At 39.8% G+C, this 24,383-nt stretch overlaps 1 protein-coding gene across 1 annotated transcript in view; it reads right to left on the bottom strand.

Annotated features, from left to right (window-relative positions):
* LOC121948060 (ecto-NOX disulfide-thiol exchanger 2-like) overlaps window positions 1–24,383 on the bottom strand; it is a 218,132-nt gene that overhangs the window by 70,869 nt on the left and 122,880 nt on the right. Inside the window, exon 3 of the mRNA XM_042493314.1 lies at window positions 23,591–23,722. Within this exon, the coding sequence (XP_042349248.1) occupies window positions 23,591–23,722 (132 nt within the window). The remainder of the gene's footprint in view (window positions 1–23,590; window positions 23,723–24,383) is intronic.

Raw genomic sequence — 24,383 nt, 5'->3', positions numbered from 1 at the left:
CACACACACACACACACACACACACACACACACACACACACAGACAAACTTGTACACTACAACATTCTCAACTCCCTTTCTCCTCCTCTTTAGTCTGTGAATGATGACCTGTAACATCACAAAGAAATATCAGGAAAAATAGACGCTATATTCACAGGTACTGATTTTAGACTGCACCTGTGCACACACAAACACACTTTCCCATCTTTTTTTGATATGCAAATACACTGCCCTCTCCCATGAGTCTCAGCCACACCTGCAGCAGACAGCGGCAGAGAAAGGATGCCATTGTATGCATGTGTGTGTCTGCAATGCCGTGCATGCCAAGCCTCCATCCCCGTGAGTGACAAAAAACTTGACTGAGACAAAACTGAAATGACAAAGCAACTAAACAATGATGCAACGCTCGCTCAAGAGGACGGGCGGCAAGGTTTTCTGCTCCTGTTGGAGTCGACGGTGAGAGAAAACTAGTTAGATTATGCAGCAGAGGAATGGGTGAGATGGAAAAAAGTTATCAGTGACACAATGCTGATGCACTAAACACCGTAAAGATGAAGAGATGTGATATTTGGCTTGCTTTCTCTGTCTCCCGTTGATGACCCCGACATCCGTCTTTAGCCAGGTGACAGAGGCACAGGAGGCAGGTAATAATGGAAACACTGCTTGGATGGCAGAGCGATGAATGACTTCTTCTGGTGAGGTGGAGGAGAGGAAGATGGATAGCTCAGAGGGAGAGAGATAAGTGAAGCAGTAAAAGGGAAACAGAGCTATAAAATCTGATCCAATTATTATTATTACGGCACACCAGGATGTACTGTTTTCCATCAAAACTGTATCTCTGTGTCTGTCTGGGGTGGTTGCAGATGTCGCTAATTGTATTCTTATCTCTATTTATTGAAATACAAAAACAAGAGCTGGCTGCTGTTTGGCAGCATTGTTATGCAACGTATCCTTTTCACAATATCACAACATGTTTTGTTGTTGTCTGTCTTCTGGGTTTGACTTTGTTTGGCAGCAGCCTCTCATATCATAGAATCAGAGTGTTTTTTCAAAACAAGGACCAACCATAACTACAACTTTTGTCTGCGCATTACACTGCAACAGTGAGGTAATTAAGGAGGAAAGAAAACATAATGTATTTACCATACTGCACTTTAATATAAAATTGACAGCGCAATAAAGTTGATTTTCAAACTGAACCTAACCTAGACACTGCTGTTGGAATATGTTCAGAATTGAAAGAATACAAGCCCTGCACCTCATTCGAAATCAACACAGTTGGCTGTGAGACACCAGGTTATTACTGGGGAGGTTAAAGTTTATTAAGGATGAGAAACGAGAATCGGTTCCAGTTGAGAACCTGTTCCAAATCCATTCGAATCACATGCCTCCACTTGTCAGTTCCTTTTATTAATGCCAGCATGTTGTGCACAAGCGCCACTACTTCCCAACCACGCAGCACGTCAGGGTTAACATGTTCTGCTAATATGCTATTTTACAATAACATTAAAACCAAGCAGGCTTAGCATTTTTTGTCCAACTGAGAAAAACTAAATGAAAACAAATGCTGTACAAATTTTCTCTTATTTAATTCACAAAGTGGTCTGACCAAGCCACAACCTCTGACGCTGAAAGATGAAGCCCATGTGAAAGTGCCAAAAACTGTAGTTTATCAGGCTGGCCATCCCCACAGACCCCATATAAAAATGCCCAACTTTACAGCAGAAATAAACATGTACTACCTGGTACAAAAGATAGTTTGGTCTCTAATCTCAATATTAATGACAACTGTACTGGAGGTGATTTCTTATAAGTCACCTGTTTACATTTTATTATGGCCCATATTTCCTCTAATAGGAGGCACCGAAGAGGCATCCTGGTCAGACACCCGAACCACCTCAACTGGAGGAGCAGCAACTCTGAGCTCCCTTCAGATGTCTGAGCTCCTCACCCAAACTCTGAGGCTGAGCACAGCTATTCCATGGAGGAAACCCACAATGCCATTTTTTCGGTCACTACCCAAAGCGTATGCCCATAGGTGGAGGTTTGGATGTAGACGGACTGATAAATCGAGAGCTTTGCCTTCCAGCTCACCTCCTTCTTCATCACAACACTCCGGCGCAGCACCTGCATCACTCCACACAACACACCAATCCATCTCACACTCCATTTCACCCTCACTCAGGGCTGACTGCCTGTGCTCTGCATTCGTTTCATTCATATTTGTGCGCGTTTCCCGAAAGCTGACAGATACGATCATAGGGACAGTGTAACATTCTTCAAGCAAGATATGACCGTCAGGGACGAAAAAGACATTAAAAAAGGCCAGAGCAGAATGAATTTGTGATGTCGTGAAAAGAATTCTGTGTTTAAATGTCATGATGTATTTAACGGCCTCACAGATCACCGCCGTCTACAACGCTGCCTCCATTAAAAGTTACTTTTATTACAACCTGCTCCACCATTGCCTTGTTTGTTGCAGTGTGAAACTTCTGACTCTGCCCCTTTAGTGCCATCTTTTGCTATATTTCTGACGACATAAAAGAAGCGTGGAAATATGAGGGCAGTGCTGTTTACAAAGTCTTTGGGTGAGACAAAGAGGACACTTTACTCTCAATATTAGAACATGTGCATTTGTCCTCCAAAATAAAAACACGAAAGTAGCTGACTTTTTCAACAAAAAAGACATTTTCACCATAAATTGTTGCAATGAAATGTACAAAATTATGCATAAAAATCATCAGAATGCTGAAAATGAAGTCTTTTATGCTGAAAAGTTTCTGGTGGAGGACCCACAAACCAACATTTCATAAGTCTCCCCCTCAGATGTTCAAACAAAAGCTACACTCTTGCACACACTGCTATAAACTCCCAGAATCCCGGCCTTAACCTCATTTTAATTAGAATAGAGAAGGGTAATGGAAAAGATGGGGAGAGTGACGCGGAGCATCTCTGAGGGCTGAGCAGTGTGATGCATGCAGCCTTTCTGTTTCTGTTCGCTCCTCAGATGCTCTCAGCTTCGGTGCCAAATGTTAGCAAAGTTGGCTAAACAGATGCTGGCACAGTTTCCTCTATTGACATCCAGTGTGTTTGCCACTTCAGCTCACCGAGATGTCAGCAGCCATAGAGGAGGCTGAACTGTGATCAGGACACATGCTCTGATGTTTTCACATGATAGATGATGGTCGAAGAACCTAAAACGCGAGATCTAAAATATGAAACTTGACAGATGCGATATTATAGGTGGTGATTGCGGGTGGCTAATCTGTGGTTTCACTATAATATCTCACCTTTTTGTGGGTCCTAAATGCAGTGCAGCAGGCAGAGTTCTTTCTATCTACTTCGCAGCTGGATGCCACTCTTGCGGCAGATAATTGATCTGTTGATACGTTCACAGCTGATCAGATGGATAGATGAGAGGACATATTTGCTGATTTTTGTAAGTGAAAGACAGTTTTAAGGCCCAGCAGAATGAACGGTGTAGATTCACTTTTAATGCGCTTTTCAGTGCTGCTCCTCTCTGCCACCACTACGCTATAAAAAATCCCAACAGTGTATATATCTTAATACTGCTCAGCTATGGCAAATTAGACTATGGAGGCCCGAGGCAGAGCTAGAAAATGCTAGAGGGATTACACAACTCATATGGCCTGGGTTTGCCTTAGGGTGCCCCTGGAGGAGCTGGAAAGTGTTGCAAAGAGTGGGACGTCTAGAGTACATTGCTCAGCCTGATGCCCCTTTAACCCAGCCCCGGATAAGTGGATGAAACTGGATGGATGGATAGGCGCCGTCCATGTAAGTATACCTATTTAATGTTGAGCAAAAATTAGCCTTAACAGTGTTTTTTTGACAACGATATCGAGATTTCTTGTTTCGACTCACAGAAGAATACTGTATACTGTTCCAATCTGGCTCCTGAAAAAGTGTTAATAATCAGACCTGTCTGCACATTCAGATTTAACTACCGTGACAAGTTGATCTTCCTTCATCAATCAGATATTTTTGTTCTACTAACTGTCAGCCATTGCAGTTTTGCACTGAAGACAAAAAAGGCTAGAGAAAAACATCCATTCAATCAAAGCTCAAAGGCACCCTCTGTCGCAGAAATACAGTGAAACCAAGTGGGAGAACGGTGGGTGAGGAAACGGACGTTATTGTTACTCTGAACACGCATGACTTTTCACTATCACTGACAGTTCATACTGGTGAGGGATATGGGTTACACCCTGAGTGGATACGACCAGTCGTCTGAAAATATGAGATATGAGCAGCATTTATAAACCGAGCATGACTCCTGTCATGTACATCCACTTATTCACCTGTGTGCCGTGTCTCTGTGCGTAACTTATTCATAAACATGATAATCATTAATGTCTTTTTTCTGTCAAAATGTGATCCCGTCTGTGTCAGCAGGTCTGGTTTTCTGTTACTTTTCGTACTCCATGTACAAAGGATTGAATAAGGCTCCGTCTGACCCTGGAAAACATCGAGATCAGACAAAAAGTCATCTCCGGGGTTACATCGCGGCTTCACCTGCTTCTGGCACTCTGAACTCAGGTCAGCGCACTACTTTCAACAGACACGATCTGACTGCTCAGGGCTGAGTTACTCTGTGTGGATGTGCTTTCTTCTCTGCCTGCACATTTCTGCATTGTTACTTTGTTTATCTGTTTTGCTCCATTTGCTTTGCCACAGTAATCCTATCAGACTCCAAGCTGATATTCCTCTACATAAGCGAAAATACAGCAGCAAATTTATTATATATTTCTTCAGTTGTGTTCACATCTTAAATGTTGATTGAGGGCAAATTAAGTTTGAATTTAGATTAAGAACTAATCTGATTAGGAGCGTGGCCGACTCACCTCTAATTAAAGCCATGTGTGTTTGTGTTAAATATTTGTTTAAGCACATCTTGAAAAACATCACATATTTGTTTAACCCCCAATCCAACACAAAAGTTCACCAATGTGATAATTATAAACAAGACTAAAATAAGATTCATAAGTATTATCAGTAAAACTGCACCGGATTCAATCTAAAACCGTTAAATTATGTCTGGTGGTGACGCAGATTGGATTTCTGGTCATATTTTGGTGTTTGGTGTTTTTTTTCCCCTTGTTACTGCAGAGAAACTCAAACACAGTGACAGCAGAGCATCTATGGATTTAAGAGAAAGAAATAAAGATTCAGCAATACAGACCATCCAGCTAAATGCCATCTTTAGTCTAAATCCATCTTCTGGGGGCTTCTTTCTTTTGCACCAAGAGTCAGCAATTACAATGTCAAATTTCACAATCAAAATCCATAACAAGAAATACACATTTCTCCAGGCACAGTAGTCTTGGTAGTATGTAGCAGCCCTAAGACATTTCAGGCTTGACAGTCGTATTTTCCACAAATAGAAAATGTCTCACTTTCTTAAGGGAATCTTTATACTGTTCAATTTTGAGCTGACCATTAGGCTGTCGGCCAAAAGCTTAAAACTGAGACTGTGAGGTAACTCTACCATCAGCTGATGTAGAGCTTTGGCCAACAAAAGACAAGTTGCATCGAATTTCTAAGCCTCTAAATTTCAAGACCAAAATCCCACGATTTAACTGCTTGGGCCAAAGTTTACAAACAAATCAACTGTAAAATAACATGAAACAATGGGAAATAAACTGTCAAGATTGCATAATTCTATTGCTGAAACACATATTCACCTTAAACCCACTGTACAAAGACAACATTTCATGTTTTCCTCTTAACAATATCCTCCTCTTTTGAGTTTTTTGATTCATACAGTAGTCCATTGTTATGTTACATTATTATGTTACATCTTTGCTTTTTGGATGTCACTGTTGGTTGGTGGGTAAATTCACCACTTTGGTCCAGACTGAAATATCTCAACCAGTATCTGATGGATTGTCATAAAAGTCAGTGCAGATATTCTTGGTGGTGAAGTGAATGTTTTCCTTGCATGCCTCTTGAATAAAGAATCCAAAAACTGAGAAAGTTTTGATAAATTGAAGTGAAAGGGGTCTGCGTTCAACAACAAAACTACATCAAAACATCCGTTTACAAACTCTCACACAACTTGTGCAGAATAATTTAAGTTTCATTTATCCAGTCGTACGCTCAGTGCTTCCAAAACACAGGCATTTTCTCCTCAACATCTCAATTTAAAGCACATCTGCATAAAGTCTCACACACGGACGGCTGGATAAACGAGACTTAGATTAGTCCTCATGAGTTGTGTGGAAGTTTGTGAACGGAGGTTTTGATATAGTTTTGCTGTTGTTAAACACAGCCCCGTTTTACTTCAATTCATCTAGAATTTTGTGTGTTATTGGATTTTTCGTTCACCATAGAGGAATGCAAGAAAAGTTTCCGTCATGAATTCAACATAACTTGGGGTTAGTCAGTGATATAAAAATGATGATTTTGCATGTGAAGTAAACTGTCTCTACAAACAGTCCCCTCTGGATGATGTACCTTTGGTGATCCCTTAACTTTCCATTTATCACCATAATCAGGTATAAAGAAAAATTTCCAGTTCTTTGTTTCATGAGCCAAGATGTGCAAACTAATGTCAATCTTACCAGCCATAGCCGTGGAAAAACCACATTACAACATTTCTATTTTCTACATCTATCGGTCTACACACAAACACACCTACAGTGTGTGCTTAGAAGTCCTGTGAGAGCATGTGCATGTGCAGCCACAGAGACGTGTGTGATGTTATGTTATTTACTGTCTCATCTTCCAGGGGATTTTCAGCTGCTCCTGCTCTCTCATCGCTATGGCAACAATGGCCGCTTCAGCCCGGAAGCCATGTTTTATGTTTCATCACTAACGGTGCGATGACCCAGTGTTTGAGTGGTTTCAGTGCAAAAGGGGGTCTGTAGTGAGAAACTCCTCCGAGACCCAGGGATCATGAAAGAGCCCTTAAACAAAAACATCAAGAGAAACCTTCTAGTTCTCCGACCTCCCACACAAGGCCTCCAGTCTCTGTCTGCTTATCTCTGATCTCTTTCTCTCATGCTCACTGTTTGACTCTGTTTTATTTTTTTCTAAATCCATTTCTCTGTGTGCTCCTTCATTACTGTACATGCAGCTCCTCTAAAGCATTTGCAATACAGTACAGGTGCTTTAACGTAAAATCTTTCCTAAAGGTTTGTTTAAATGTAAATGTATTTTAGTCTGCCTGTGTAGGAGGAGCACAGACATGAAATTAAATTGAAAAATATATAAATTTGACTACAATAAGCTCCTGGCTATCAATGCTGTACTTTTCTGCCATGACATAACCTCTCCTGCTCTATCTTCCTCCTCAAACTGTGATTTCCACACTTAAAGTTCCCCTCTCTGCAGAGTCAGCGATGGGTGGCAGTCGGGGGGACGGGGACTGCCACTGTGAGGCATGCTGGGTAATATGGGTAATATTTTCTGATGAGGAGACAGGCCTGAGCCTCCTGGAACTTGGTCTTTTCCTCACCCTGCCAACTGTCCCTCCATCTGCATCTCCATTTAGCTCCTAATCTTCGCCAGGTTATCTCTCAGAAACCCATCAATTCCTATTAACCGTAAGGAATTCCTCATTTGATCTGGGTAGATTGCACCTGTTAAACTCTGTGAAATTTTTATGAACCACAATTTCCATCATTAATTTTTGCACTATTCATTTTCCCCATGCCGCAGTTAAAGCAATCTCTTGCTGGTTGCTGCAGTAGATCAAATCTTTGAGAATGAGTGTGTTTGTGTGTGTATATGTTCATGAATAACTAGTGTGGGCCAAGCGAACGCAGCAGAGACAACAGCGGGAGACTCTTCTCCTCCTGTGAGCCCTTTTGTTCTTTGAAAAATACTAAATGCTGAGTGAATTGTGTGTGTTTGCGTGTGAGGGCAGTGTATATGTGTGTGTGTGTGTGTGTGTGAGAAACAGGGAGAGAGTAAATTAATCCACATATTTTGCTTAGTCTCATGAGCAGCTGCCTTGTGGCCTCCATCCAATAACACTCCTAATCAGAGTCCAAACCAGCCAATCAATGCCATTATTGCTTGTAATAGAAACATCTATTTCTATGAGAAGAGCCCATCATAAATGCCCTTGTTCATGTCCTGGAGTGCTTGAAGTTAACAGAATTGCCATTTCACAGTGAATACTAACACGATGGCTATTTATGTTGTTTACTGAAAGGCAGCTAGTGGTTAAATTGTTGCCGCATCACATATTTAAACATGAAAAACTCTTTATCCCCTGCAGCTGGCTCTGACCTCTGGACTCCCACTGTAGCAAAGCAAGTACGCACCGAATGTCAGATGTGGATTCAAAACCTGAGATGGGACCAAGTTTTGCAAGTCACAAGTAAGTCTCAAGTCTTCGCACTCAAGTCCAATGTCAAGTTCAAATTCAAAGAATTGACATGTCACTGATGTTGAAGTCCAAGTTGAGTTGCAAGCCTTTTTTGATTTGGTCAGTTTAGACTTAAGTTATCGAATTTGCAGCTTGAGTCCAAATTTGAGGCCACAGCTCTGGTCAATACAGACAGTGCCTTGCTCCACAAGTTAACAGGGATATTGTGAATACCACATTATAAAAGGATCTCTACCACCTTCAGAAAGCCACTTAAAAAAACATTGCAAGGCCTTCTTGATGTTTTGTGGAATTTAATTTAAGCTAAAAGATGGAATAAATAAGGCTGTAAAACTGGCCTAATACTGACAGAGCATAACTAATTACAGTGGTGATACCTCTGAATGGGCCGCAAAACAAACCAAACAAAAGACAGCAAGAAAATAAGTGTTATGAGGCATGAAATCAAATTGGGTTTAGGTTTAAAGCTGGCAGCAAGAATATTGTTTGACATACCCCCTTTTCTTAAAAAATAAAAATGTACATTCGGGGTAAATAATCACTAATTAGTTGACAGTTTAATTCATTCACACCACGCTGTTCTGCCGAGGGCAGTTAGTGCCAGTTTAACGTCCTGTTGCTACTAGCAACCCCTGCTGGCAGAGTTCCAGCAGTTTTAGTTTTACATTAAATTAACATTAAACATATTCACTGTGCTCCTCTGTAACAACTCAGTGTTCTGGACATTTTAACCATCACCAAATTGCACGTCTATAAAAGACATTCTGCATGACTTTGCCATTACCCATTTGATTTGCTTATACAGGCTCTTGCTCTCCTCATGGCTGCACCTTTTTCCTTTGCCATAAAGCTTTTTTGTAATCATGTAAAGCACAAAATTCAAATGGAGTGCAGGGAGTGATTTCCTGCATTTAAATGGAACTGGTGAGCTTGTCTTTACAACATGGGAGGTCATAAAGCAGAAAACCTCCAGCGCAGAGTGCACTTTTCACGGTATATAAAAATCCCCGCTGCATTGAATGTATGTTCCAGCACACTTATCAGACCTAATAACGCAATAGCAAAGTGACAATATAAACACACTGAAAGATCTTGGCAGGTATTTCTCTATGTTTCACAACCATTAACATTATACCAGCCACGGCCAGTTACAGGCTAACCAACGACTTTAACAAATAAAAGATGCTAACTACACTTCCCACCCTGATTTATCTCACTATTGCCATATTGTTTTTTGGAGCAAGAAGTGACCATATTTGGATGAGAGGGTGGTGCTGTGGAGGAGCGCGGGGTGGATCTGAAATATAGACCGTAGTGACACCTTGCAGCCTGTCATTCATGTGGCGCTTTCTTTAAATATGTGTACCCTTATGTCTTAATAAAATGTAGATGCGGGAGTTATATAAAAATGCATCCCCCACACAGTTGTTATGAAAAGGGAAATTATAGCAGCCTTAGGCACAAAAACATTTTATTTGTTTCTGCTGTTTCAACATTAGTGACTGAATGGCCTGTAAAGCAAGCCTCAAGTGGACATTCAAGAAACTTTTGCGTTGGCTACATTTTTCATCCACTGAGGTTGCTGCTTACACACAAAAGACTCCTCATACGAGTCTGGGTCTGACTGAGGCTCAAACATCTATAACAGAATTTCTCCGATGTTTCCTTTAATGCTAATGCTACCCTTCTCAATGCACAATGCTCTTTTTACCGATTAAACTATAGTGGCTGTCGTGGGTGTATGCCAAATCTGGAATTTCCTAGTAAATGAGAGAGAGTATCTGCTTCCAGCCCCTTTTCAGAGTTCGTTTTTTTTTGTTTTTTTTTAACTTTTTAATTGGGAAAGCCATTTGGATATCTTTATATATATTTAAAATGCATCTGTAGGGGAATTTGAAAGTACAAAGACTTTGGGACGTGATTTAAATTACAGGACCTACTACTGAATTTAGTGCTAACTTTACCTCTAGCACCACTTGCAGGTTAACATTGTTGATTTGTAGTGGGGTGTATCCAAAAGTATTGCAGGAGAAAAATAATGAGCCACCAAAAAATAAAGTTAGGGCTACCTTTTCTACACAAAATCGTAGAAGAGAGGTAAAGAGAGGAGCTCAGTATGAGAACAAGCAGCTGAAGCAGACTTTAGTTTGGCCTTTTCACCACTGAAACAAATCTGAAAAGTAGCTGTCAATATCAAATGACCAAAGAAATAATTCTTTTAGACAACTTAACTGAAGAAGTCATATTTATGGCAAGTACACTGCACTGTTGTTGGCTAAGACAGTAAATTTTTGGCAAGGTTGACCAGAGGACAGAGGCATGTGTGGATGTAATCAGTACAGAAAAACTGCTTTAATCTTTCTTCAGAGGACAATATGAGTTATGAGTCCTTAAGTCTCTTGAAAACTCTTGAAAAAAGCTAAATTATACCCATGAGATAAAGTGTCTTAGACATGGCTGCCAGAGTGAATAAATCCTGCCAGATTTAGAGATGAGGGTGTCTGTGTGTCTGTGATAATAAGTGGTAGCTTGTAAGGTTGTAAGGTCAGAGAGGGAGAAAGAGAGAGACAGACATAATCATATTTGACAGAGAGGGGAGAGATGGAGGAGAACCATTATTCTGGCTATTCCACGGTTCTCTGCTGTCATCCCAGTGTGGGTGCATGACTCAGTGATATAACAACCTCCATTCAATATCCCAATAATAACACCGCGCAAACATATACAACCCGCATTCACCAACCCTGACCATAAAGTTATCTATCATCTAGAGATCAATAGACCTCTCATCTTTATAGTCAGCACAACTCAAACTGAATACAACTTTACCAGACTGTTTTCAATAACAGTAATCTGTGCTGACAAAAAAGTGCCTGTACTCTGTCTCACATCACCTCTGACTTAATCATACTTTATACATATGTGTTATTATTAATTAGGAAAAGAAAAGAAAAGCAAAGAAGAGAATATCACATATCTGACAGAAACATGGTAAATGTGTTAAAAAGATAGCTGGCTCAGAGATTTTTTAGTTATAATGCAATAATTTTATAAAAATAAAATGAGAAATTAAGTTGAAACTAAATTTGCCATCCCACACAAATAAACTGATATTTAAATAAAACCAGAAACACTGTCTCACAGTCGTATGCCTCCGCCAAACAGTCAAGCTGATGTTTACATTCATGTCTGTTTAGACTCTTATAATATATGTTTTAAAGACTTTAATAGGAATTTAATAAAAGGTAATGAGTAAGTTTTTTTGTGAAATAAAAGTCAGTTTTTTTATCCTTTAGTTTGTAGCAGTTTGTCAAGTTTGCCTTGATAAAGTCCCTGAGCATTTTCCTGACATTTAATAAGGATATTTGAACTATTACTGCCGGTGTTTACAGTATGTTTGAGAAGTTTATGATATATCAGCTGTATAGAAATGGTCTTACATAATGTCATCTGCTCTGGTATCGTTGGACAACTTAGCCTTAGTGGCACTATTGTTAAAACTGCTCTTCTTCTTTGTCCTTTTTTCTCCATTTACAGGTGTAAAGACGGGTGGAGCGGGCTGAAGTGCTACTAGGAAAACAGATGATTAAGGGTATATCTACATTTATTAAAGGCTAACTGCAAAAGTGGGAAAGAGGTTTGTGCAAATGCACTCAGTTCCACTGTGAGAGATTTACACATGGTTTTATAATTCTGATGTTAAGAATGCATATACTTAGATATTTATGTCTGAATTTTGTCGCGAATCCACAGCCTTTTTTGCATTTACTGATGATGTCAGCGACCTAAACTAATTATTAGGTAAAACACAAAGGCACAAAAATTAAATTCAGTCCCTTTTTGCACCAGTGAGTGACAAATATGTTGCTTTGTTTTGACCATTAGTTTTAATGCCACTGACAAAAAAGTTTTGATCAAATACAGATGACTGGCGTAACGGACAGACAAACAAACAAACAAACTGACACAGACTGATCCCAGTCCTGCCTCCTGCTGCCACACTGAAATGAAAACTGCTTAATTCTAAAAATAAGATGGCTATGTTACAGAATGACAAATGACTCATGCAGAAGGACAGATAACGTAGAATTAAACCAAATTAAGGCACTTTTTCGTGATGACAAAGTGATGACACTTCTGCAGACGGGACTCTTTATTCAGTCTGTCATGATACTGTATCTGTCCAAGCCCGTGATACTTTAATAACAATAATTATAATTGTATTTATATAGCACTTATCTAAAAGCAGAATTGACAAAGTGCTTCACAGTCTGCTGGTGCAGCTGTCTGGACAGCTCTGATTAAATTACAGAGGACAAAATGCGGGAACTCTTAAATCAACGGAGAACTGTGACATTTTGGGAAAAACACTTGTTTGTTTCCTTACTAGCTAATCGATATCAATTTTATCTCTGTTCACTCAGTACAGATAAGTCAATACTTGTTTGGCCAGATCTAGAACCAGATGGCATATGTACATGTTTATCTTACATATATAGCAAAAGGACACATTGTGGCATAAAAAGCAGTAAGCTGATGTGTAATATTGGAGGTATTTACTTCTCCCACAGGTAGCATGCAGTTTATCCGAAGTCCTGTCTGTGTTTCTGGGTATAAAGGCCCTGCACAGCATTGGTACTCCCACACAGGTGCTAATTATTGAGCCTGATCAGAGGTTTTCTCAGGACTGTGTGGGTGTGCACAGACTTTGCTTGATTGGCACCTCTCTCCCTCTCATGTTAGCGGGACAAATTGGTGTCAGGTGACTTCACATTATTCCAACTCTTCCCACGTTCACTTCGAGCAGAGGTCTAATCAGCCAGACTAAACCAAAACACCCGTGTGGGTGTTCAGGGTATTTAAACTCTTTGATATCTCTTAACTGTAAACATCCCAATCATTGGAAAAAAATGCTGGCATCTAGGGCTGGCCAAGATATTATATTGTATCAAGAAATGAAACTACATATATATCATCTTGGTTATTAGATATTGTTATAACATGATATGGAAAAAGCTGGGTTTTTTCCTAATTGAAAAGGTTGCTTTACAGTCTTCTTTTTTAATACTTGCCTTTACCCACTTAGTCATTATATCTTCATTACTAATGATTATTGATAAAATTTTGAATTATTTCAATAATTTTTCAAGTACCACTAGTCATTCCTACAATATTGTTGCATCAAAGAGGGAACTTCTGCAATTTGGCAATCGCCTCGCTAGGTGACAATGCCATCCACCGTCTTCTCCACTGCACGATGAATAATTCAACTTATAGGTCATTTTGAAAAGCTTGTTATGACGGCAACACTTTCTTCTGGTGACTGGGCTGCTATAACACAACTAATACTGGATCTTTTAAGGCTGCTATGTTAATATGCGAGTTTAAAACATCTGATAACAATATATGGGCTAGAAGTATTATAGTTTTACATAAATGCATAAAAGAAACAAACCATCTTGATACCAATGTGACCAAAGTACATACTAAGAAGGACATTTGAAGTTTCAAAATTAACTAGTCAGTGCTCTTTGGTGGACAAATTATAAAACAGTGGCAGCATTTCAATGACCTCAAACCTAGGATTGGCATTTCTGTACTGTAATTTTTGTGTCTTATCTGCCATCATGTACGTCTATACAGATATATAAGTGATATAGCAATATTGGTTGCTATATTTCTGTCTTCTCTCAACAAAACGCGAGTATCTTGGATTAGAGGTCTTTATGGGCTCTCTTGGCCTAACCATGAGTCCGAGTGGCTCTTTGTTGAAATCACATGTAGTGGGTGAGGTAGGATGCTGCTGTATAGCCACAGATTTCTGGTCTTTGTGTGAATAAGCAGCGTCACACTCCTTGGATGATGTATTCCTGCTCTTTTTAACAGTGACTGATGAAAAGCATTGATGAAGCATGACATTACTGCCGGTGTTGGTGTTCTCTCTCTGTTTCAGTTTGTTTAGGTCAACCACATTTGGGGTTTGGGCTACTCAGTTCATTTCTTATTTTTTTTTGGATCAGTTTTTTCTTTCTTTTAAAGAAATTTGATGCATTAAGATATCCGGTTTCAGATCAAAATTATGGATCCATGAGGACCACAGTCTTTGATGAAATGATACAGGATACGGAGGAGAAACAGGATATAACATGATGTCAACATGACAAGTCTGGAGCTGTATTTCTCCCCTTTTAACTATTTGGCTTCAAGTCTGTGTGCAGTGCTAAGCTAAACTTGTCCTGGAACATCTCTGCACTGAGAGATATTCATTTTCTCACCTAAATCCAAACATGACGGCAAACAGGCCTATTTTTGCCAAATGTTGGTATATCATAAACAACCTTTACATAAATCACACGCACACTGTTCAGCTGGAAAGTGACAGAGACCTGGCAAGCTTCGTCTACAACAGAGCAGAATTCTTTTGGAGAGTCGATCAATCCATCTGGATTAGCTCTGAGACCATAACAACATGTGACTGAGTGAGTGCATCTTTTATATCTTGCATCAAGTTTTGCTCTCTGCCTTCTCTGTGCGTCTGTGTGGAGGAGGCTCAGGGGCATGCATTTGCGTGTGCCGAGTCTGCTCAGAGTGGCTGGAAAGGTTCAGGGGGTTCAGAGCTAACAGACTGGAAAAATGACCGTGCATCTCCCGCAAAAGTCGACTGAACCTATGGATTATGGATGGAGTTGGGCAGAGGTCAGGTTTGCTGCTCTGAGGGCTCCTTTCAGCTGCCTGTTTAAGTGCAGGCAGAACAGGCATTGTGGACACACAGTCATAACTCAGACTGCACTTAACAGCCTACTTTGATTGACCTGAGATTTCCACTTCATAAATGGTTAAAGGGAGAGAGACAGAGACGGCAGGAAGGGAGAAAGAGAAAGAAGAACTGGGAGGAGTACTTCAAACAGAATGATTTCATCCTGTCTAACAAAGTGTCCGTGTGTCTGTCTGCAGATGGATAATACCGAGCTCTGCGGAGACAGAAACACCTCGTGGATTTCCTTATGAGATTATAAAATAGAGTCCTGTTCTGAACAGAGATATTTATCATCTAAAAATTCTCTCACAAAATGAATGATAGCACAAAATAATAACTTTACCTATGTAGCACCTTTAAAAACAGTGTTTATAAAGTGCTTTGACAAACAAAGCAAAGATGAAATTGGAAACACAGACGGCAATACAACAATGGAAAGCCAAAGAGCCCTATTGAACACAAGCAAGATGAAACTAGGGTAGATAAAGTTAAGTTAAAACCAAATAATCAACCAAACAAATTCAAGAGTCAATAAAAGCAATAAAACCAAAAATAAAAGGAAATAAAATGGATAAAACATAAATTGAAAAGGTAAAATGAATAAAAAGATTTTTTTTTTTTAAAGACATCACATAAAAGCAAGTATATAAAAATTGGTTTTAAGAAGTGATTTAAAAGAAGTCACTGATTTCACAAAAGATGAAATTCCAAAAGATTATAGTTCTGTTCAAACTGACGGTGTTCAAAGAGAGTTTGTGAGGAGGAAGTGGGCGCCATACTGCTTCCAGCATACTGAATATTGAGGCTGAAAACACTCGAACAGTAAAACAAAGCAAGATTCTGTTACTGCGTTGCTTATTTCTCACCTCAAATGTTTTCAGAAACATGTTTTACTGTTTACACAAGATATTTGTTAACCGCCAGCCACCATTGTGTAAAACGGACAAGTCTGCATATGTCAGCTGCAGCAGAAGTGCTTATTGGACTGGTACGGTGCAGTGCATTCTGGTAGTTGTAGGTTTTCTACCTCTTGAGAAAAAGCAAATGCCACAATCCTTTTTTTCATTTTCTCTGGTCATACAGCAACAATTTGAAAAGCATGTGCATGTTCCTACACTAGCTTTACTTTAGACAGCCTATGGAAAGGCCATTGCTGCAGCAGTGAAATAATTTAAATAAGAGCTTAACTCATGTCCTTACCATAAATGACCTAAATTTAAAAGATTAAAAGTAAGTGAGGTACTGTTGTTTTATTCTGATAATAGATTGACTTTATATACACTCAGTTTGCAGTACAATCCACTTTATTGCACGTGCTGTTTGAGTTTTTCAGTGCGATCTAGTAAAGGCTAAAACTGTGAAAGCTCTCAGCTCTCTCAAAACCCGGGTGAGCAGCGTGCGCTCTAATGTGGCTGTGGGTTACAGCGGCTGACTCAGCTGTAATGAGACATTAATGAAGATGTTGGGTAATTTGGGCCTACGAGGGAGAAAGAGAGAGAGAGGGAGAGGGAGGGTAAAGAGGGAGTGAGAGAGCAGGAAGGAAGAGGCAAAGGTAGGGAAGCACCAGCTGCTTTTCCAGATGATCCATGCGGGGAGCCACAGCTGTCCTCTTCACCCGACCCTCCTCCCTCTCCGTCTCTTTCTCCTCCCTTCAGTCCTCTCTACGCCACCCTTCAGGAGCTGCTCCGGCAAACGGCTTTAATGAAGATATATTACCGCAACTTAGGCCTTATCCACTGTTTGCCACACAGATCGAATGCCTCCACACACCTCTCCCTCTCGACGCGGGAGGAGTGGTTCCCTCCATCTCCATCACGGACAGCTCCCGACTCTGTCGGTAATGTTTATGATACTCTTGAAAGGAGAGCTGGCAGAGGCTTTTGTGAGAGCGAGAGCAGTAAATACCACAAAAGAAATTCAGTAGGTGAACCGTGGTATGAAAGGTGGCAACTTCCAAACCCATTTATCGTATATATAGATAATTATATGCATGTATGCGAATGAAAAGCAGGTGCCAAGTACCACAAAAAGCCAAAAAAAACAAACAAACAAAAAAAAACACCAAGGAGAGAGAGAAGACTAATCATAGATGGTGAGCAAAACAGTGGAGCCTATACTTATGTTACAAATGGAAAGCTGAATTGGAAAGACTGAATGCAATGTTCTCAATACTTAAAAATGAAGTGCTGCCTGAGTTTGTAATGACATTAGAAAATAATAAACAGATGGGCTCACGCACCAGTGCTTCATTAATCTTCAAGCTCTGGGCTCTAGAATAGTATTTATCCAGTGTTCTTAAAGTACGGGTAGTATGGTATTATAAGTCTGTGTGTCGGCCGGGCTCAATTTATCTGAATGAGATGGTGTGCGCACTGTTAAGGACATTTCAATGACACAGCTCTTTGATTGGTTACATTTGTTCATTGTTCTCATGAGTTGTGGGGTAAAAGGCTCATGTAGCAGCAGGAAGGCGAGACAGTTTTATATTGAATCCACAAGTTTAAAACACTTTATCAGAATTTTTCATGACCTTTACCCTCATTAACCGCAATATGGTAGCAGAATCTGTCCAACTCTGACAGGAAGCTGCCAAAATGGATTAGATATCGCCAGATTATCAGCCTGGACAATTATTGGAGCTGATATCTGGCATTTTACCAATTATCTGTATCTAAGTTTTACTTTAATGATCATCAAGAAAATTCATTAATGAAAAAGGTTGCAATACATGCCAAGAAAGTATCAGCATGGGAGGAACTTTTACTTTGTAAAACCTCAGGGAGCTATTTTTTCTTTTTCTTTTTTTTTGTTTAACTTTATTAAATTTAATAAAGACCAAAAATGAAGCCAAAACATCTTGATCGCCCTCTGGTGACCGGCTGCAGTACAGATCACAAACCCCGTCCCCAGCTTCTCAGCGGACAGGACACGGGCCGAAACAAGATGCAAGATGGCAGCATACGTATTCGTGATGTTTTGGCTTTATTTTTGTACAGATGGAGGATGTGGAGACGCTTCATGCATCTTAGTTTGCATGTGAGTGTTTCTTAGATAAGGAAACAGGTAACACCTGCACACTTACCCCATGCCACACGAGTTCTTTTAAGACAACGTTTCGATCCTGCTTGGATCTTCATCAGGTCAAAATGTTTGAAGAGATAAACCCACACCTACACATAATGCACACCAGTAGGCTGACAAGAGCTGTGGTGGCAGGCTTGGTTAACCATCTGAACCACTACAAAAACAAGTGACAATCAACAATTAAATAAATTACACAAAAAAGACAAAGAAAAAGTACACAGGGAAAGAAAAACAGTGATATCAAGGCCATATTACAAAACATTAAACTTTTCCCAAGTGATAAAAACATTATATCCCGATTCTTTATCAAAATTCATCTCCATATTGAAATACTTTATATTAAAAGCCATCATCAGTCTACATCACCTACGTTGAAAGTTGTATTTGATGTCATCTTAAATACATACAAAAGACACCTAAAAAAGGGTTTCTTTCATCATCATGGAGCCATAACTTCCTCTCCCAGAGCTCAAGCGGATCAATCTTATTTGCCAACACAAACCCACAAGACCTGGGCCGGGATTTAGGTTCTATCATCAAATCTATTGTTCGATTTCAAACTTCATACAATACCAACGCAGTCTTAATCTGTTATTCACAAAGAACATTAAATTAAATTGATAAACTGGTGAGAAATAGTTCAGGAGATTCTTGTCATTCTTCAGATTAAACCATAAAAACAATCCCCCCCCCTGCGGTGCTTCAGGAGCAAAAGAGGGTTTAAAACACTGGTACACCCACAGTCATGATAATCAACTTTAAACCGACCAATTTTTGGATGAATAAATGAAAAGCATATCCAGCAAAACTCTTAACATACAGCATGTCAGCTAAAAGGAATTAAACAAGAATCCCCACTTAATGTCCTGTCACTCAATCCCTGTGCACTGTCAGATATTATCAAACAGGCAGCAGAATTCACTCTCTAATATCAATAAATGGCGGAGTTGATACAAAAATGTATCAGTGGATTCGTTATGAGAAGCAGGGGGTGAGCGTCCCCTGTGCTCAGGATGGTAATTTATTAGAGCTTCAATGGCAAAATACATTTTAAAATCCATTAGTGATGCAGCCCATGAGAGAGCAAGACACAGTCTGCTTCCTCGCTATTGAAACATTTTGAACTCATCGCTGCTCTCTCTTCCTCTCACACACACCAGGTGCCAAATATCACACAAGCCCTATCTCTTTCAGTGAATTTGCTGTCACATATGAATGGAGCACTAAGGAGCATCAATGTAAAAGTCACATTTTGTCTGATGACAACATGCCATTACTTTGACAGATAGATGAAGCCAGCACGTCAGAGGAGGGCCAAATATTAGCAGGGTGATTAATAGTCATATAATGCGTGTTTACAGAAAGCCTCTAGTGTGGGTGTTCGTAAAGCTTCTGAGAACCAAAATCCAAAATGAAAATGGTTGCAGACACCAAGGCTGACAGTGGACGTGATACTGTTTATGGGGGGGACAAAGGGGAAAGCTTCAGGGAGGCCATTGAGGCTAACAAAATCATGTTCATTCTAAATACAAGCAATGAACTTTAACCTTTTTAAAAATGAAATACCTCACCCCTGAAAGTGTTATGAGTCTTTCCTTTCTATTTTTTTTGTATGCAACCATTGCACAGGAAAAAAAAACTGCTGGCCAGTTGACCAAATGACCTGAAAAATTTACTGATCTGACCCTTGAAACCCGAGAAAGTTGGTTATGAGAGTTAATGAGAAACTAAATAAGCAGTGGCCCAAAAATTAGCAAGAAATTGGTAAAAATGATAAGAAAAAAATCAAACCCAAAAATAAGCAAAGTAAAAGTAAACACAACAAACTAATAATCTTCTGGACATTTTTTCCCTAGTTTTTGGACAATTTTCTAATGATTTTGACATAATTGTATTGCAATAACGACTGGTGAACACCAAGTATTGATTTTTTAAAATTATTAATATTGCAAACAAAACTTAATCATTTGGTAGCCTACTAGAAAAAGAAACTGCATTTTTTTTAGATATAAAAATGATTGCAGTGACATGAGCAGATTGAGAATGTCATCTCATTCGATAAAACTAATGTTGAAAAAATTTTCATTTGGGGACATAATTTGAAGTGTAAAATATCCATCAAAATATATCACACTGTATGTTCTCACAATACTCAGCTTGTTGTAAAACATTTAAAATCTAAGTAATATTGTATCACAACTTCAGTATTGTGATAACATCGTATTGTGGGACTTCTGGTGATTCCCACACCTACATTTTTTGCAATTTGTTAGACATTTCTTGCCAAGTTGGTTATTGCCCTTTCCCCCATGTTTTGTGTAAGAAATCAAACCAATCTGCAGGTTTCAAAGGGTTAAATAGCTTGTAAATGGTGTCTGAACGCACAAAAAAACTGATGCTAATCAATGTTTAAAGTCTTAAAGTAAGAAAGAGAGAGAGAATGTGTTGACATGAGTAAAGCAGATTAGGTGGGGGCCACTGGACCTTTTCAGGGCTCCAACCATCTCTGTAAGGGGGCCAGCACATGAGGGGTCGTTTTATTACATGTGGAGTTTGCACACGTCATGGATGCAGCTAAACTTATGCCCAGATGTCTGTATGCAAAAAGTTCATTTTGTGTTTAAGCCTGGGGCTCAAAGCTCTCTCCTCCGGGGTGAACTCCAAGAGCTTACTGCTCCTGCTACACCTCCCTGTGGGAATTATTGACTCTTTGTACATGGCCAACTGTATAAAGTTAATAGAGAACAGTAATGAGACCTTGAGATTCATGGAGTCTCTCTTTTAGTATATTTAAAGACTGTTATCATTCAGATTTAATGATTTTCCTTTTAAATTATTACTTTTAAATACCGTTCAGAGTAAATGCAAGACTCCTTGTGACACTTTGCAAATAAATGAAGATGAGTTAAAAGAGTATTTATGAAAGCAATTTGAGAGAGAAATCGCTCAAACAAGTATTTTTCTCATAAAATACTATTCCTGACTGACAGAAAACACCAGATCCTCTAAATTAAACACTGCGAAAAAGCCTCATTAGAGGAAATTCAGCACTTTTTTTTTAATGTAGCGTACCAATCAACACCCAGTTCAGTTGTGTGTGTTGCCTGCCGTTAGTCTGAAACCGCCTGTGAGCACACATCATTTTGGAGATGAAGCTGATTACTTTTTTAATAGCAAACACAACATAACAGTATGTTAAAAAAACTGGGAGCTGTATTCTTGCGTCAATAAAGTGAGCTGTTTATGTGTGCCTCTTCTTGGAAAACTGTCTACGTAGAAGAACATAAACCACCATCTTGTGTACTGAAGTTTATGGTTTTTGTACAAATAACTTATTTAACTGTTGATTGTGTTTGTATTATTGCAATGTAACTGTGCATTTCTGTTTTTAGGGCACAGGCGTATCCGCTGAGTCACACTTTTCAATAAAAGAAATCTGCTTGTGCCTCAATTGGGGTTGTGAACTGTAGTTTAAAAAAATCAGGCCTCAGAGGGATTATCGGGATGTTGACGTGCTTACATATCTTGACTCTAAGTGAGCTAGGTTATGCAGAAGGGATCAGCATGCAGAAACATTATCTCCTCCGAAACCCCTCTGTTGTAAACTTGGCACATTTGATATGGCAACACACGCTGGCGCATTTTCAGCTGCTGACCCGATGAAGCCTGACCAAAGCAAACACGAGCTATAAATCTAAACACCCCTACGCACACAGGCTGACGTCTCTTTCGGTGGAACAATCCAACATGTGGGGAGGTACGATTACTCTTTTTCTGGCAGAGTTAGATGAGAACATTGATACCAGTCTCATAATCTGTCCATGGTTTTACAGGGGGTTAGGTGCAAGACTATTTCTTTGGTAGGAAAAGTGATTCTTTTGGTCTCTAAATCACTTCACATGGCCAGGACTTGCTCTTGCAGTGAGTTTTAGACATGCTAGTAAGAAGATTTTGTTACCTATTGATGGAGCCAGGCTAGCTGTTTCCCCCAGCTGTCAGTCTTTATTAGGGATGGGATGATAAGCTTACCTCCATATGTGGTATTATCATGAACCTGTGTTGCAATTGTAAAGTATTGGGATTCAATTTTACAATTAATGTTTTTTTTTATATACTTTTTAACTGAAGACCATAAGAAAAAGATAATTTATACACTTTAACAGACTGTTTGTCTTGGGACATTTCTAAAAACAACACACATCACATTTCAGTCAGTCTTTCTGACTTTATACTTCAGCAGCATCATATACTGCATAGCAAAGTGGTAAATCAATTAATGACTGTTTTAATGGTCTTATCTTCAACAGTTAACCTCACAGCTCTCAAGACTGAAGCTCTGATCATGGCATTCACAGTAGCAGCTGCAGTGATTTGAATTCAGCTGACATAAACTGCAGTGCACGGGTTCGCAGCAGGCTGGGTCTAATCTGTGTAACTGCAGCAACAGAAAGTTTGCTAATGTGCCAGGAAATTTCTCACTTCACTTTGTTTTCTTGACACAGATATGACGTCAAGTTACTCACAGAATACCACAATTAAAGTGGCAACTTACCTCAGCTTCACAGCTGACGTATATCAATTCAGACATCAAGAAATGTATTGAAAAATCATTAAAAACTACAATTAGCGCCATGCGACTATATGCCCCCACGCACCACTGCATGAATCTTTCACTTTAACTAAAACTTACTTGCTCCGCAAAACCTGATGAAACTTATCAACTCTGTGGGGGCTGAATGAAGATTACTAACTCTTCGATGACTAGTTTGAACAGCAAAGGGAACTCCTTTAAGGTGTTATCACATATACTGTAAACATCCTGAGCTCCAGCTGGACTTTGTACAGTCAGACAGTGATGACTTCCCGCCTCCACGGGCCCCACTCAGGTATAAAAACACATACACGTCGTCATCCTCCGGACACATTTGGCATTTTAAAACCTTTACTTAAGCAGGAAAATGAGTTAACAGCACATCCTTAATTATCATGGCCTGGGGGAGTAGATGCAGAGGAGGGGAAGCTCCAGACATTCAAACACTGACGCATCGGGAGCTGCCCAGTGCGATGAGTACAACTGCTCCAGTGCTGATGCTCACCGACTTGCTCAAGGGCACTTTGAGGGCAGCGGAGGGGGAGGAAACACTGTTACTCATAGTTCCTCCTACACACTTTTTCCCCAGTCAGTCTGCGGATTCACGGCTACGACCAAACAAGGTAACTTTCAGGCGGCTGTTTCTCCCACCTCTAAACATGTAGGCAGCTATACCTTACCTACAGTTTATCTTCTAACCATGAAAAGTGTCAACAAAAATCTAACAAATTCATTTTTTATGAGCTGTGGGACAGAAATTCCCACACCAATATGTTTTCACTGTGACCTGTTTCTGTGGTACCTGGCATGAGCTGCTGTCCAGTCATGCTTATCGGAGGCATCCCCAGGTTGCTCATGGCTGTTGCCCAGGCGCTGGGGTCTGACATGGGCATCGTCATGGAGTTAGAAGCCATTGTCAGGTTACGGTTCGCGTCTGGAAAGAGAGAGAGAGACACACACACACACACACACACACACACACACACAAGGGGAAAGAGAAAGTGAGATTTAAAATTCCCTTTTTGGATCATGATTCAAGAAAAGAAAGATGTGCATTGATTTAGACAGGTTAAAGGAAAGTCCAGGGTCGAAACCAGAATTAGATTTAAGGTGTCAGATCTTTGGCTTTCTTTTATGACAAAATCTTATGCCGTATTGACACGAGTGCTTTGTGATCTCCGCCCTCATTCCAATTCTGTCACAGCAGAGAGGAGACGAGAGGCCACCGTGAGCCGGCTTTCACTCTGACTTTATATTGACTTTCACAACGCTGTCATGCACAATATATTCCTTTTCATGAAGTTGTTTGGAAGTACTGCGCAGAGGTCCAACAGTGTGGTCTCTTGGCGCATCCTGTCTCAACGACCTTTGACCTCTGCTCAAAAGGTTACCGCTGACTGAAAATGCTTTCACACAAGTGTAGACTCCACAAAGACACCAACAATCTTCCTCATCGAGTCTTAAAGTGAGTTTAGAACAACATCTGGCCCAAGAATACTGCAACTAAAAAGAAGTAACTAATTATCAAACAGCTTCAAAACATTTTGGGACTTCTTGCAGATTTAAGATATATAAGTAAAACCCCCTAAATTTCA

This window comes from Plectropomus leopardus, chromosome 9 (assembly GCF_008729295.1).
Source record: "Plectropomus leopardus isolate mb chromosome 9, YSFRI_Pleo_2.0, whole genome shotgun sequence".
NCBI lineage: Eukaryota > Metazoa > Chordata > Actinopteri > Perciformes > Serranidae > Plectropomus > Plectropomus leopardus.
This window is presented reverse-complemented; position numbering and strand designations above follow the sequence as displayed.